This window comes from Bos indicus, chromosome 12 (genome assembly GCF_029378745.1).
Source record: "Bos indicus isolate NIAB-ARS_2022 breed Sahiwal x Tharparkar chromosome 12, NIAB-ARS_B.indTharparkar_mat_pri_1.0, whole genome shotgun sequence".
Lineage (NCBI taxonomy): Eukaryota > Metazoa > Chordata > Mammalia > Artiodactyla > Bovidae > Bos > Bos indicus.
In genome coordinates this window covers 76,043,554-76,059,676 of record NC_091771.1, presented here as the reverse complement: position 1 = coordinate 76,059,676, position 16,123 = coordinate 76,043,554, and the positions used below count along the sequence as shown (strand labels likewise).

Here is a 16,123-nt window from a genome sequence, read left to right as displayed (position 1 = left end):
AAATCTTGGACCTTAGATGGGACATCCAACACAAGTACCCCTGGTGCCCTCTGGGAGAGAGAGGAAACATGCCCTTTGCTCCGGAATGCAAACAGATACTCTCTGGGGACACATAGGGACGGGCTCTACAACCCTTGACGTATAAACAGATACCTCTGCGAAAAGGGTCTCTTGATGTCTCCAGAGATCTGTCTTTAACTTAATAGGTTCATTTGCCATTTAAACATCCTTTTACCCGGGTGCCAGCAGTCTTTGCTTAGAAAGCTGTGAGTGTGCAGAAGTTTCCTGATAGGGAACTGAAAAGTCACCTCAGAATCTGGAGAGTGTGGTGGTGACCACATAACCAGTAAGATACGGTATAAGTGATTAATCCTGGTGTTTCAAGGCAGTTGGAAGTAGAAAGGGAATTGCAAAGGTGGGTTCTGGGCCCCCCTCTTCACCCCCAATGCAGGAGTAAAGTCCAGAGCAGGTGTGTGCTTCCTCCCAGTGCACAGGTTCATTCACGATATGAGACCATTGGGTCAAATTAAGTATTTAAAGCTTAAAAATATGACCATATCTCAGATTTGGGTATGTTTTATAGAATCCACTTATAATCTAAATGACAGCTTCAACTTCTTCCACTCTGACTCTAATTGAAATTCCTCTGTGTTGAAATCATTCTTTTTCTAATAGGATCTTCCCAATAATATGATTTACCAAGTTGCCATCAAGTCTCTTCCCCAAGAATGGTTGTGGTGTGAAACCTGGTGTGATGATGAATCCAAGAAAAGAGCCAAAACAATTGATCTGGTGAGTGTTTGCATTTTCCTTTGTATAAGCAGATATGAAAATGTTCCAATAGAAGTATTTTGTGTTTTACAAATGGCATGGCACCCTGTGGCTCAGTCTGTAATTTACTGTTTTATTTACCTTCGTTGGCAGGTATAGGGCTGTATCAGGGGCTCCCAAGACCACCCCAGGTTTGATGATTTGATAAGAGGACTCTTAGGACTCAGAATATTTCATGGCTATGGAAATATTACAGTGAGAGAATACAAAGTGAAATCAGCAGAAGGAAAAGGCGCATGGGGTGAAGTTCAGAGAAAACCAGATCCAAGCCTCCAAGAGTCCTCTCCCTGTGAAGTTACCTGGGACAACCCTCATTCCTTAAGCTCCAAGAAGTACACCACCACGTGTGAAATGTGGTCTATCAGGGAAGCTTACCAGAAAGCCAGTGCCCAAATTCTTATTGGGAGCTGGTCATGTAAGCAACCCCTCAGCCTGGCACGTGCCAAAATTCCCCATATCTAGAAAAAAGGCAGGTGGTCAGCATAAATTACAAGTTTGCACAGTTTAGGCACAGTGAACTGTTCTTATCAGGGAATGCTGGGAACACACCTGAAACCCAAGTTCCCAGAAGCCAGCCAAGGGCCAGCCTTGTAAGCACAGGCCTCTCAGAATAGCAGCCTCTGTGTTAATAGCAGCCTGCTGCGTTCTTTTCTGCACAAGGCCTTTTCAAAGAAAGGCCATCAACTGGCTGAAATGTCATAAACTAAACATATGATGAGTTATCATCTTAACATATCATCAGTTTAGTTCTTATGCCAATAATTTCCCCAAATAAAGACAGCCAGAATAATTCCAGCTACTTGCTGCTGCTACTGCTAACTCGCTTCAGTCATGTCCGACTCTGTGCGACCCCATAGACGGCAGCCCACCAGCTCTGCCATCCCTGGGACTCTCCAGGCAAGAACACTGGAGTGGGTTGCCATTTCCTTCTCCAATGCATGAATGTGAAAAGTGAAAGTGAAGTCGCTCAGTCATGCCTGACTCAGCAACTCCATGGACTGTAGCCTACCAGGCTCCTCCATCCATGGGATTTTCCAGGCAAGAGTACTGGAGTGGGGTGCCATTGCCTTCTCTGGCAATACTTAAATTATCCTATACGTCTTTTTATTCATTATTTTTGAGAAATTTTTTTCTTAGGTTTTCATTGTAAGCAGTTTATGCTACACAGTTTAAATCTAGACATGAAATATTTTAAACTAGTTGATTTCTTGTCCATATGTAGACATTATATTCCAGTACTCTGTATTTTCTCTAGTAGTACAAGATATTATCATTTTTTTCCTGACCATATTTTTCTGTGGTGATATAAGTTTAGAATAATTGTGTACAAGATCTTCTTGTACACAAGATCTTCTTTGAAGAACAAACTGTCAAAATTTTAGACCTCATAGTTTTTAACAAAATAAGACTGGATAACAAAATAAAGGGATGTTTTACCAGATATGTATAGAAAGTAGCATGCCAAAATATAATTAGATTGCAATCATAGGTGATAGAATGTAGCAGAAACAAGTGGTCATCGGTCAGGAAAAAAACAAGGGAAATTTCTAAAGAGTGGATAAGGACATTACCGTGTTAAGGTTGTGTCACATAAGAATGTGACTCATCCGTTAGTTGACATAAGTCTCCTTGGGATTTTTAGTACTTAAATTAACATGAGCTACTCTAGCAAATGCCCAAATTTCTGTGGTTTCACGTACACCCAGGCCCAAGTGGGTGTCCTGTCAGTGAGTGGCTTCCCTGTACATCATGACTCAGGGACCAATCTCCATCCATCCTGGGACTTCTTCATCCTCCAGGGTCCTGTCATCATCTGTGTCCATCTGAAGCCGATCCATCCAGTATAGCAGCCACTTCCCACAGGCAGCCATAAAGTACTTAAAATGTTGCCAGTCTAAATTGAGGTATGCTCTAAGGTATAAAACACATCAGATTTTGAAGACTCAATAAAAATGTAAAAATATCTCATTACTAATTTTTATATTGATTACATTTTGACTAGATAACATTTTGGAAATACAGTGTTAAAATTTATTCCACCTGTTCCTTTTACATTTTTTTAATTTGGCTGTTTGAAAATGTAAAACTGCATTTGTGGCTTCCATCATATTTCTGTTGGGTAGTGTTGATCTGGAGGGTAAGAAGAAAGGGTGGAGGATGCATCCTGATCCTAAAGACCTTGGCCCCATGGTGGCAGTTGGTTGTGTGTCTACATCCAGTTATAAAAAGAGCTGAGGATCATCATTCCTGGATGGGCAGCCACTTCCTAGCAGTAGGTCTACTGAGAAAATGGATGGGTGGCATAGATTTTGGTGGACAACATCATCTCTTCGACAGAAACATTTAAAATAAAAAAGAACATGCTGTTTTTGGTCATCTTAGGGGAAAGGTTAAAAATGAAAATCAGGAAATGGCCTAACGGAGAGGAAAAAGCATTATTGACCTTAGGAACTATAGTTCTCTGTTGTGAGGGCCGACTTGTGCAATATAGGATGTTTAGCAGCATCCCTGGTCTCTACCCACTAGATGGCGATAGCGCCCCCCAGCCCCCAGTTACAGCCATCAAGTACCTCCAGACCTGGCCGCAGCTCCCCTGTGGGACATGATTGCCCCCTTGAAGCACTGCTGATAGAGATTATGCTTCCCAATGGCTTAGCAGGTAAAGAATCGACAATTGTAGCATAAGCTAAGGAAAGAATAGTACTTTGTTTTTTGTTTCTGACACAGTTAGAAAATCCGTTATCTTGTTTATAGAACACATTATCTGTGAAGTTAATTTGTACAGAGAAGTTCCTGTTACCCACTTACTTCAGAAATACATTACTGTAGGAAAAAATCCACAATGGAATGAACTGGAAATATTTGGTGAGGAAAGGATTAAGATACCAGGCTTATGGGTCATAAATAAGCTTTCCCATAAGGCATAAAAGATGAAGCAGGTTGGGGCTACCATGAGAAAGTGCCACATAGAAGTAAGCTTCAGGACACGTGCTCTATTAGTGTGCTTTGTGAAGAGCAGACGGATGCCTGTGTAGCTCTGTGAAGTTTGTGCTCCTCCTGTAACCTTTCTTTACATTCCTCAAGCCAAAGACACTGGAGTCATATTTGATGCCTCTCTTTCTCACAGTTCACATCCAGCCCACTAGCACTGTCAGCTGTATCTTCACATACATCCAGAGTCAGACCCTCCTTAAACTCTGCCTTTGCTTTTTGCCTTTTAAACTTAATTTCCCAAGAATCTTTATAGTAGAACCAATTGCTAATTAAAATTGATCAAGTATTAGAGGAACCTTGGGGATAACCCTGTTCTAATTTCCTCGTTTGCCAATGAAAAGACAGTTTCTGCCACTGGTGCCCACATACGCACACACACAGTTTGGTGATGTTTACAGGTCTCCCTACTAGTTTAAGTGGGACTGTCCAAGTCTAACTGCTAGTAAGAATTGGAACCATGAGGATCGAGGATCCCTGTCCATTGTTTTTCCACTGTGCCTCTTAAACAGACTACTTAAATATTCTTAAGGCATGGAGATTTATAGGCTACTCTGAATTTCACAACTATCAGTATTTTGCCAAATGAATTCCAGTTAACTGATTTTAATACCACAGCTGCTAATCAAAACAGAGGCATAGGAAAGAGGACAAATGCTTTTGCCAAAGAAACTCGAGACATTTCTAAAGGCTGACAATTAGTTCTACGTATGAAAAAAAAACTATGTAAAACCAGGTTTTAGTCCAAAGAAAAGGCAAGAAAATATTTATTAATATAGTCTGCTGTGCTCTTTTACAGAATGGTCATATAATTGGCTTCTTTGTCCAAATATTTTATAGAATTGTTTGACAGACTTCTTATGAACCATCAGAAAATCTTCAAATTTTTGTTTAAACTTCTGATTGAGTGTTTGCATTAAACACTGCTTACATAAACTGCAGTTTGTCATTTCAGTTGATCCTTTCTCTATTAAACTAATTCTAATATTTATATTTTCAGTGCAATAACCCCAAAACAAAAGAACCTAAACTAAAAGCTGCTGCCAGGATTGTCCCAGAATGGGTGGAGTATGATACTGAGATACGGCAACTGTTAGATCACCTTGAGAACAAGAAGAAAAATGCAGGTGAGTTGTTCTGCAGTTGTGTATGAACCACATGTTGCACTAAGTGAAATTAGAATAATTACAAAATCATTTCTTAATGGTTATCAAATGATTACGTCAGAATTTCTTTACCAAAGTCTGTGACATGATTACAGATTTTCTTTTTGTGTGGACTAAGTTCACAAATTTAAAACATGGATAGAGAATCTATTCCCCTATGGATATAGCTTCATATCATCACATAGATAAGCAGCATAGTATTAGTCTCCTGACTTAAGATAGAGGTTAAAAAAAAAAAAAAAAGTAAAAGAAACACTCTAAGATACACTGAATTTCCTAAATATGAAAATCCAAGCCCCGAAGTTTAATAAAAGCCTTACACAGCCAAATAGAGTATTTCCTCCTGTCTCCTTAATTAGTGACACACATAGTATGTTTCCTCATAGGAAGCTGGTTCCTTATTCCAGTAGCCTTTATCACAGACCAGAGGATGGTTTGAATTAGTTTCCATTTCTTAGATTTAAAAAACTGAAATTACCTTAGCATTTTATCACCCTACATAAACCCTTAACACCAATAAATGTGTGTTGGATATTCTTTTAAAGCTGATATCAGCTTCTTGATTCCTTCATGATTCCCTTTCCTGGTCAGTACCTGTCTCTATTGTTCTTTGCTCTTTTTTAAAAGTAGTATTAGCCAGAAAGAAAAACACCAATACAGTATACTAATGCATATATATGGAATTTAAAAAGATGGTAACAATAACCCTGTAAACTAGACAGCAAAAGAGTCACTGATGTATAGAACAGTCTTTTGGACTCTGTGGGAGAGGGAGAGGGTGGGATGATTAGGGAGAATGGCACTGAAACATGTATAATATCATATATGAAATGAGTCGCCAGTCCAGGTTCGATGCATGATACTGGATGCTTGGGGCTGGTGCACTGGGACGACCCAGAGGGATGGTACGGGGAGGGAGGAAGGAGGAGGGAGGAGGGTTCAGGATGGGGAGTGCGTGTATACCTGTGGTGGATTCATGTTGATAATATGGCAAAACGAATACAATATTGTAAAGTTTAAAAATAAAATATTAAAAAATTAAAAATATAAAACTTAAAAAAATTAATAAAAGTAGTGTTGAGCTGCTGTTGTGTTCCAGTCAGTATGTTAAAGACTTTCACCGGTTAGACTAATTAATCCTCATCATAATTCTTTCCAGTAGTTCAGAATATAATTCTTATTGTCCTCAACTTTACTTTTTAGGGAGGCTGAATTTCCTCACATAAGCATGAAATGTGTTTTATATTGACTCTGTTTTCCTTAACAAAATCAATGTGTGCTATCGAAGAAGTTCAGTATTTTAAACACACCTGAGTATTTTTAATAATCTAATAATATAAAGGTGCCATTTCAGTTCAGGAGAAAGATTATTATGTAAGTGGCATAACTGTTTTCAAAGGGAGAGAAAGATAAGACAGGATGGAGGGAGAGAAGAAAAGAAACTAAACAAGGAAAGAAGAAAAGAAAACTCACATAATTACCTCACAATAAAATATAAATGCATGAAACATTGAGATGAAATGTTTCTCTTATCAAATTGGAAAGAGTTAAAGGATTAACAATATCCAGCACTAGCAAGAGTATTGACAAGTAAGCGTGTATATACATACATATAGTAGCTGTATAAATTAAGTAAATTTTGTAATATACATAAAAATTCAAATACATGCCATTTGATCCATGAGTTCATCAGAAACTTACATTTAAACAAAAATGTGTGTGTGTGTATGTTTGTCACAACATTGTCTTTAATAATGACATAGAATCTGTCCAACAATAGAGGACTGATCGATTGCATAATTCCAGTGGAATTTAGTGAAGAGAGAGAGAAAGTCTGCCATTTGGAATTGTGGAACAGGATCCGTTTAAATTGTGTTTTAGTTAATTTCTGCCTGGAAAATATCATTTTGAATTCTCACGTGTCTTAAATCCATTAGTATGTGTAGCGCATTGATGCAGGAGAAAAAAACATTTTGAACTCTTAAGTCTTCACTGGTATTGACTTTGATTCTCACAGTTATATAGTATTTTTTCCTGCGTTTGAATGCTCTGCCCGCTCATCTTAGACAAAGACCACATATGTCTTCTGCTTTTTGTTGTTCCATTACATTAATGACGGCATACTTTGTACCTGCTGAGAAATCTATTTTTCACCATCAGGGTGCTAGGTCTTGGAGATAACAAAGATGAATAAAGTATTGTTCTAATAGACTCATGGGAGCTCACTTGTAGGTGGGTAAAAGGGCAAGTAGTTATGCTCCCATATGATCGATGCCATGGGCTTCCCTGGTGGCTCAGTTGGTAAAGAATCAGCCTGCAATGTGGCTGACTTGGGTTCGATCCCTGGGTCGGGAAGATCCCCTGGAGGAGGGCATAGCAACCCTCTCCAGTATTCTTTCCTGGAGAATCCCCATGGACAGAGGAGCCTGGCGGGCTACAGTCCACAGGGTCACAAAGAGTCAGACACAACTGAGCGATTTAAACATACAACCATAGATATCATAATGTACAAAGAGCTGTTCTCACTGTCACTTAATGAAGCGAGTAGGTACTAAACTAACAAACAGGAAGATCCTCGGTGAGCACCTACACTTTATGTTAATTCATGCCTCAGTGAGGTTTAACTAATTTGATATTTAAGATTTCAAGAGCTAAATATACTTTCCTCCCCTACAGTTTTGACACATGATGAACTCTAGCACTGGCTTGTGTAAGAAGATGAGAAAGTATGACAAGAAATCTGCCACCTGCTGGGGAAATGTGGAACTACTTCCAAGACTTGTCAAAGTTTCATTAAGATCAGTGACATATTCTTGGATTTAAATTATATTATTTAAAAGTAACATGTATTTAATGTATTGAATAAACTTAAGTTATATATTGTAAGAAATGACCATTGAGTGTTTAAAATTAGATGGTTCCTCTTTCCTGATTGCATAAAACACTGGGTTTTCATCAGTTAAAGTGATAATTTTGCCAGATAACCAGGTTGAACATATCTGACTAGCTGGTCCTCATGGAGATTTATCAAACTATCTACATCTTTGAATATTCCAGCTGTATTTATTTATATATTTCTTTATTCAAAAGATGCATTTAAATTTGAGAGACCTATTTTGTGTTTTTTTTCTTCTGAGAAAGAAGGACTTATGGTTATCTCTGAATAGTATTTTTAAAAATTAAGCCCATTTGTACCTTAACTATTTGTTTTAAAATGAAAGTAGTGCCACACTGTAACCACTTAGTTTATTTATCTTAAACCATATGATGTTTTAATCCTATATTTTTTTTAACTGGTTCTAATTTTTATTTTTATAAAATTATATTCACGGGCTTATGGGATATGTATGTATTCTTTTTAAAAAAGAACTGGTTAGTTTTATAGAAACTAAGAATATAAACAGCTTTTCTCTTTTATATTAGATGAATAGGAATAGTAAATGTTCAAAAAAACTGTCCAGCTACTCTAGAATCATAGGATCTTGGGACAGGAGAAGACCTGTGTCATTTTGGACCCTGTCCTCTGAAGAAGCTGATTCACTGGGGCTGAGGTGAGTGTGGGAAATCATGATTGTTCCGGATGACCCTGTTGATAAGTGAGGTTTGAGGAACAGTTAATAGAGTTTAGCCTCCAGCCAGTGTGTCAGCCCCGCTTCCAAGGCCCTGCCAGGTGGAGCCTCATGCCATCCTGGAAGCTTCCAGGGCCATATGGAACTGTCTGCTCCTAGAGCCGGACTGCTCTGTCTTTGGACAGTTCTATGCAGAGTTCCATGGTGAGCCAGAAGCTGTCTACCACGTGTCTATGCTTGTTTCTCTGAACCCTTCTGAACAAATCTACCCTTCTCTATTGGATAACAGCCCATAACATTTGAAAATAACTGCTCAGCTCCTCGCAGCTTCCTTCTTCCTGATAAGAGATCACAAGACCTCACTCCCTTTTCCAGTAACCACGTCCCTCCCTGGTTACTTGTTTGGGTTTTTCTGTGATGAAATGGAGTGCTCAAGTACAGGGAACAATGTAGCTCCTTGAAGGAGAGAATAGAATACTTCCAGGAAGCACCACAGGCCATCAGCCTGGAGTTACAGATAAAATTGGACTTTTCTGTATAAATATGTAGTTTGATACAAATGGGAGCTGCCCATAGAAATGGTTGCTTCTATGGGCCAGGCCCAGCCCCTGGGACACAACCAGACATGCAGTTGCTACTGCCCAGGAGAGGTGTCAGAAACCCAGATGAATAGCGTTCAAGGCAACACGTGTATGTCAAGTCAGACTGTCTTCAGTCACTAAAGCATGGCTAAGAGAATTTTCTTCTCTGAGATTCAGCAGCAAAGAAGATAGTAACATTTAACTTCCCCCTAGAACAGAAAGGACTATTCATTGAGGGGCTCTGACATCTGTCTCAGATCCCTGGTTCACAGAGCAAGTGGTAAGTGTGCCACAAAATCTGTCACTACCCAGCCCCTCTTGCCCATTTCTGTTCAGTAGTAAGGGGGTCCACTCTTCCAAGGGGCTTCCCTGGTGGCTCAGCAGTAAAAAATCCACCTGCCAATGCAGGAGACCTGGGTTCAATCCCTGGGTTGGGAAGATCCCCTGGAGAAGCAAACAGCAATGCACTCTAGTATTCTTGCCTTGAGAATCCCACGGACAGAGGAGCCTGGCGGGCTACAGTCTGTGGGGCCACAAAGAGTTGAACACAACTTAGCAACTAAACAGCAACCACCCTCTTCCAAAGAATCAATTGATCTGTTAAGATCTTACTTTTGGTGGCAGTTAAGCAGTTGAGGCACAAAGGACCAGGACTCGGATTGATCCACGTTCAAAATGCAGGCAACTTTGTGATGGCAGCACATGGTTAGGGGCACCCAGCCCACCCTGTAGCCACTCAAAAAATGAGTCTTGAAGTGTTAGATAATGGGACAGCTGTTCCCATTATCTTTGCAGTTTATTAGCCCAGTATCAAATGTAAAATTCTAGTTCCTGAGAAATTCTAGAGGTCTCTACTTAGAACCTGCTGTTAACAACTTTGATTATAGACTTCAGATTTGGAGAATACCTTGTCCCCTACAGTTCATAATTACTTGCATTTAAGTTTTTTACTTTAGTCATGTGATCCTGCCCAACTGTATAAGGTTTGTATCCTGTTTGATGTGATTTCACTTTTTTAAAAAATTTATTTCTGGCTGTGCGGGGTCTTTGATGCTGTGTGTAGGCTTTCTCTAGTTGTGGCAAGTGGGGGCTACTCTCTATATGCTTGGGCTTCTCCTTGTCGGGGCTTCTCTTGGGGAGCACAGGCTCTAGGGAGCACGGGCTTCAGTAGTTGTAATATGTGGTTTCACTTTAAAATCAAAGGTTTTGCTTAAAATCTGGATAACTTTTCATCCTTAAATTCTAAAAGACTGGTTCAAAATCCAAATGTTTGAATGGAGACGGCCTCAGGTAAACCTAATGTTCAATTTAAATCTGGGGGCAGAGCTAGAGAAGGCGTAATCTTGGTGCCAGTCTTGAGTAGGATGAATTGTGAAGTAGACATAACTGACCATACAGTGGTGTCTAGCCTCAGAGCATTGTGCTCAAACTCACTTTTATACAAAAGTCAACAGACCTACCACTGGTGTATAGACTTCGCTTTGTGTTCCCACCGTCTGCTTCTACCAGAAAAATGTTTCCAGTTTTGTTCAAAGGCCAGTAATCTAGGTCTTCCTAACCTGCACAAACCCAGCAGATTTTTAATGACCTGTTGTGTAACAGTTGACATGTCCTTTTGAAGTTACAAGTGTAAGTGGCATTAAATATTCAAATGAAAATGCTGGAAAGGGAAAGCATCAGAAGGCCCGCAGAAGTGACACTGGATGCAACGTGCAGGAGGAGGAAGTGCAAGCCAGGCAGAGCCAGCGTGGAGGTAGGTTTCTTCCTTTGAGGACAAGGAAGATGGGTGTGGGGGGCTGGAGCCTGGCGCACAAGGTCACACGGTGGGGGTTGTAAAGCATGTGGAGAGGCTTGGTGACTTTTTCCTGACGTGCAGTGAAGCACTCTCACACTCCTTGGTGTTAATCCAGAATCTCTTGGGGGGTATTTTTATGCCAGCATGTTTCCTAATATTATGTTTATTCATAACATCTGTCCTTACTATATTGGGGAAGAGCTCTTGGATAAGAACAGATAGACTTATATGGGATCTGAAGATGCCATTTTTCATTGCACAGTGTCCAAAACAAACTTCCCCGGCCTAAGACCACATGGTACAGGCGCTCCCTGCGTGTGGACCCAGCAGGAGGAAGAGAAGCTAGTTTGTTTGCCCTAAAACTATACAACTGTGGAATGAAGTCTTTCCACTTTCATGAGGTGTTTGTAACCTGAGGTAACAAAAGCATAAACACTGCAGGAAATCCAACATTGCAACGGGTGGTTATAGGAAGGAGTATCGATAAAACCCTAAAGACTGTATGATGGTGGAAGGCTGTTAGAAGAGTTAGCCTTTGCTGTCTTTAAAGACTCTTCACACCAGAGAGAAAAATCACATCCGTTTAGGAAGACCAGTCTTTAAAAAAAAAAAAAAAACTCTTCACACAGATACACACACACATACACACACACATACAAATGAGACACTATGCTTATAGAAATCTCCTGGAATAGCAGGGAAGCATGCAAAGAACACAAACTTAAATCCCCTAAGAAATGCTGCAAGCAGTGCTTTCTTCCTCGTGCTTTTTAACAACGTATAACTCCAGCTTCCTCAGGAAGACCTTGGAACTCGCTTTGCTAGTGGCCTTCAAATCTGGCAGCTCGGTCCCTGGAACAGCTAAATCAGAGGCACTTCTCCCAGTAGACAGACCCTAGTGAAGGTTGGAAACGTGTTCTGAACAAGACCGCGACCTCGGAGTTGTCAGCTGGATGCCTTTTTATTTTTGGCTGTGCTGGGTCTTCGTTGCCGCACAGGCTTTTTCTCTAGTTGCGGCAAGCAGGGGCTACTCTCTAGCTGCAGTGCGTGGGTTTCTCACTGTGGTGGCTTCTCTTGTTGCAGGCACAGGTTCTAGGGCGCAAGGACTTCAGGAGTTGCAGCACACGGACTTAGTTGCTCCTTGCCATGTGGAATCTTCCCTGACCAGGGATCGAACCCTTATCTCCTGCATTGGTAGGTGGATTCTTTACCAATGAGCCACCAGGGAAGCCCTGGACGCCTCCTCATTAGAAACTGAACCCTAGTATAAGGTAGTGACAGATGAATGTGCATCTCTTACTTCTGCTGCTGATCTCTTGATCCCAAGAAAGGATCGACTTGGTGGATAGAGGTTTGCAGGTTTCTAGGGTGTGACCTATGTACCTTAAGATTAAAGTGACTTTTTTTTTCTTTATAGATCACGAAACCCTGCTTTGGGTGTGAAGGCAGGAGGGGGAGGGGATCAGCTACTTTTGCAACAGGTGGTATATATGAAAAAGAAAGCTACTTTTGTTTGCAGCTAGAAATTTGAGATAAGCAGCAGTGTCCACCCAACCCCCTTTCAGAACTTTAACAGAAATGTACACCTTATGGTATAAAAGGGAAGGTCCTCAAAGCCAGCCTAAGAGTTAGATTTTAATGGTACTGAAAGTGAAGGACTGGTCACTCATTAAGGCCTCGCTGTCCTAGATTTTAATCATTTCACTTTTTGAGCTCTTCCTTCGGCTCATGACAAGCCAGAGCCCTCTGTCACCTCAGTTGCTGACTATGTATAAAGCAAAGTTGGAAAATAGACTCCTCCAAAAGACTGAAGGCCAAAAGTACTCATTTGACCATAAATATTTTTATTAAATGTGAAAATACACGGGCATAAAAATAGTACCCATATTTGTAGACATGTCTGAGACCCATTTCCATTAATTTCCGGAGTCTTATTTATTAAAACACTAAATTGAGATGGATTAAGTTGTACTTAGTTTTGTCTCATTCAGACCAACTACAGACTTAACAGCAGGAGTAATATTTTAACTCATCAGACATCTCCACTTCTTGCCTCCTCTATGCTCTGCTTTCCACTGCAGGTAAGAGGCTCAAATACAGAGGGTGTTAAACAAAACCCGTTTACTATACGTGAAGCCACGCAGTGGCTAATTTTACTCTTAAATCATTCAGCAAATGAGATCATCCATTAATCAAATTATCTCCACCTATTAACATCATTTGCAATTACAGAATAAACTCTGCTACTAACAAAAAGGGAATGATCTGATTTAGAATAATTGTTGATAAATCAGCATTTGCCACCCTCTTTCCTTTATAAATATGGAAAAGTCAACTACATTCAGCACAGTGGCGTGCATTTCTCTAGGTTAACCACGCATGTGTCCTCAATGAAAACTGCACAGGGCTGTCACGGGTGCCCTGTCCCTTTAAGGAAGCAGAGACCTGGCTGAGGGGCATCTTGTGTCCTTTTTTCATGGTAAATTTCACAACTTACGACCAATTTCATGCTCTAAAGGTGAAATCTTTCATTTTTCCACCATGAATAGAAAATGATGCCAACTTAAAATTGTTAGCTTCCTCCCCACCTCCACACTCAGTTATAACTATAGTCTTTTTCTCTTAAGCGGTGGGTAGTTTTGACAATTATTAGAGTCCCAAAAAGTTCTGTTTTCATACTGATACTTGAACTTTTAATACTGCCTAAAGAGCAAAACGTTTTAAAATTAGTGCTGTTATATCCAATTCATATTAGTAAACTGTTGAAGTCATTTTCCAGTTTTCATTTATCCATGGAAAAAAGCACAAACTTTCAGAAATGGGTATTACATTAATTTAGTTTCTTTTTAGACTTTTTTTCATGTTTATAGGCTGATGTGTTTAACACTTGTTGCTATGGAAAAATACCCATTTACCGACCAGCGACACTTCACTTCTGGAGCTCACTGAAAAGGAAGGGAATGTGACATTCAAGGCCGGGCGCCCCTCTCCTTTTGCTTTTCCACAAAGAGCCGCACAGGTTACCGGGCACCTGTGGTCCCCAAACCAGAGCCTGGAGAGAGTGACGCTCCTGCATCAGGCTGCCAGGACGGACAACTGTCCCTTCTCGCTCCCAGCACTCTTATCACTGTGGAGGGCAGGAGGGCCTGACCATCTTCCCAGTCAGGCGGATTCCAGAAGACTACTGATGAACCTCAAGGCTGGAATTGAAAAGTCATTATTTTCCTCACTCATGAGCAAAAACAACAGAATCCAGAGAATTTCTCTCCATGGTGTTGGCACCTGGCACCATACCTGCTTCTGTCTTCACTGAAAACAAGCAACTCTGCAGAGTTCCCTTATGACAAGTCTGCATGGTAAGACTTCAGGAACGGGATTTATAGTTCTCACAGGTGAAGAAAAAACAGAGCAAACCCTCTCAGTAGCAGGATGGCAGTCGGCGAGTGACAGGTGCCCAGCACAGTGACCCACATGGCCCAACCCCAGCCACCCTGACCCCTTCAGGTGCCTCCTTGCTGGCAACTTTACATCCTCTCCTCCAAATGGAAGGTGGGTGGTTTGATATTTCCTTTGTTCTGATTTCTTTATGAAAATTCTTCCTTGTAAAAGTAGGTAGAGGCCATTGCAAGATTTCAAAGAGTTCACAGTGACATCATACATGAAAGAACTGGAGTGAAAAAGAATTGCTGATTTAACTAATGAAGTAATAAGATTAAAGAATAAAAATGAATTTCCTTTGGAAATTATTTTCACACTGGCTTGAATTTTGAGACATTAAAACAGAAGGAAAGCTGCAAGCTGTTCGCTAGTTTTCAAAATGCCATCTTGTTTATTGGAAAGAAATAAACTTCTAAATAGATGCAAAAAGCATTTAACGTGTTTTGTCCAACTCAACTATGTAGTTTTTGTCCCTCAGATTAAAAAACTTTTCCAAGTATGTTTCAGAATGACTGTAGAAGGAAACTATTTGTGCTTGGCTGGCTGTTGTGGATATTAGTGGTAGGACAGCCCCAACAACTCAGAAGATGCTTGATTTCCCAAAAAGCAGTCAGTATATTAGGCCCATCCTACTTAAATTGTCAAAATGTTCTGAGGCAAAAAAAAAAAAACAAAACCTTTCTAGAATAAAGGTAATAATTTTTATCTAAATAATTCTTAGATTTTAAATGCAGCATCAATAGTTCCATAATATTTTATGGAATCCCTATCCATAAATATTTAATGTTATAGATTAACACTTATTTTTCTTTTAAGGAAAAAATTATCCAGCATATAAAGACTGAATAGTTTCATTTTTCTTAAAAGGTAAGAAGGTATCCCAAAAAGAGATGCTGTCTTGATAGTGGACATACAGCCAGAGCTCACTAGGTCTGTAAACCTGTTTCTTTCCTGGCAGAACTTCCAGAGGCATCAAGGTCTGCAAAGGGGCAGGCCTGCTACTTAAAACCCACCTCAAAGCAGTCCCACGTGGGCACCCACGGGCCAGGTAGGCCAGGACGTAACAGAAGTTGCTGAACTTACCAAAAGTGGGAGACATGGCATACTGTCTATGTTGACTGAGCAACTTTACATTCTAAGCCAATCCTGTTACAGGAAATGCTGTACAACTCACAACTTCAGTTGTTAATTCTGTACTACAGCAATATTATTTAAATACCACTGCTATGTTATCTGAACTTATTTTACATATTTTTAGTTCATTGTATTTAATATTAAATAAAAGGGCCAGTAGGGTTTACAGTTAATTCTGTTTCCATTGTTTTCAGTATTCTCCTTCAGGTACTGAACAAAAAAATACGTATTTACCAGACCTCACCCTGCCATTCGTAGCAGGTTCTCGAAGGGCTCTGCCCACCTTCAACAGCAGCCACGTTCATGCTCAGCGAGAGATGGGAACGCAAGTGGAAATGTAACATAGTGACAGGTGACCGGACAGACCAGAGTCGAAGCCAAGTTGTGCCTAAGAACATACAGCTCAGAAGGGTCATTCCTCTTGGAGAATGCTGACAGCCCAGGCTCCTCCTCACACACGCAGGTGCTGACACGTATGCAACAAGAAGAGAATCTCACCTGCTCCAGGGTAGAAGTTAAAGATCTGTGCACCCGCCTCAGACTGCTGCTTCCCTCCGGTCACAGCACAGACACAGGCTGCTCTGCCAGAAACAGAAGCCCACCTGCCTCCCTGCCCTC

The 16,123-nt window shown here is 40.5% G+C and overlaps 1 protein-coding gene across 4 annotated transcripts in view; it reads left to right on the top strand.

The window, feature by feature from the left end:
• Nucleotides 1-15,082, top strand: part of UGGT2 (UDP-glucose glycoprotein glucosyltransferase 2) — a 152,012-nt gene extending 136,930 nt beyond the window's left edge. For 2 of the 4 annotated variants that reach the window (XM_070799909.1, XM_070799907.1), the window contains exons 37-39: nt 676-792; nt 4,823-4,949; nt 7,665-15,082. In XM_070799909.1, coding sequence (XP_070656010.1) covers nt 676-792; nt 4,823-4,949; nt 7,665-7,687 — 267 coding nt within the window. In that variant the 3' untranslated portion in view covers nt 7,688-15,082. Of the gene's footprint in view, nt 1-675; nt 793-4,822; nt 5,730-7,664 lie in introns of those variants that run through there. The other 2 variants (XM_070799908.1, XM_070799906.1) reach the window with 1 other exon arrangement.
• The last annotated feature ends 1,041 nt before the right edge of the window (nt 15,083-16,123 follow it).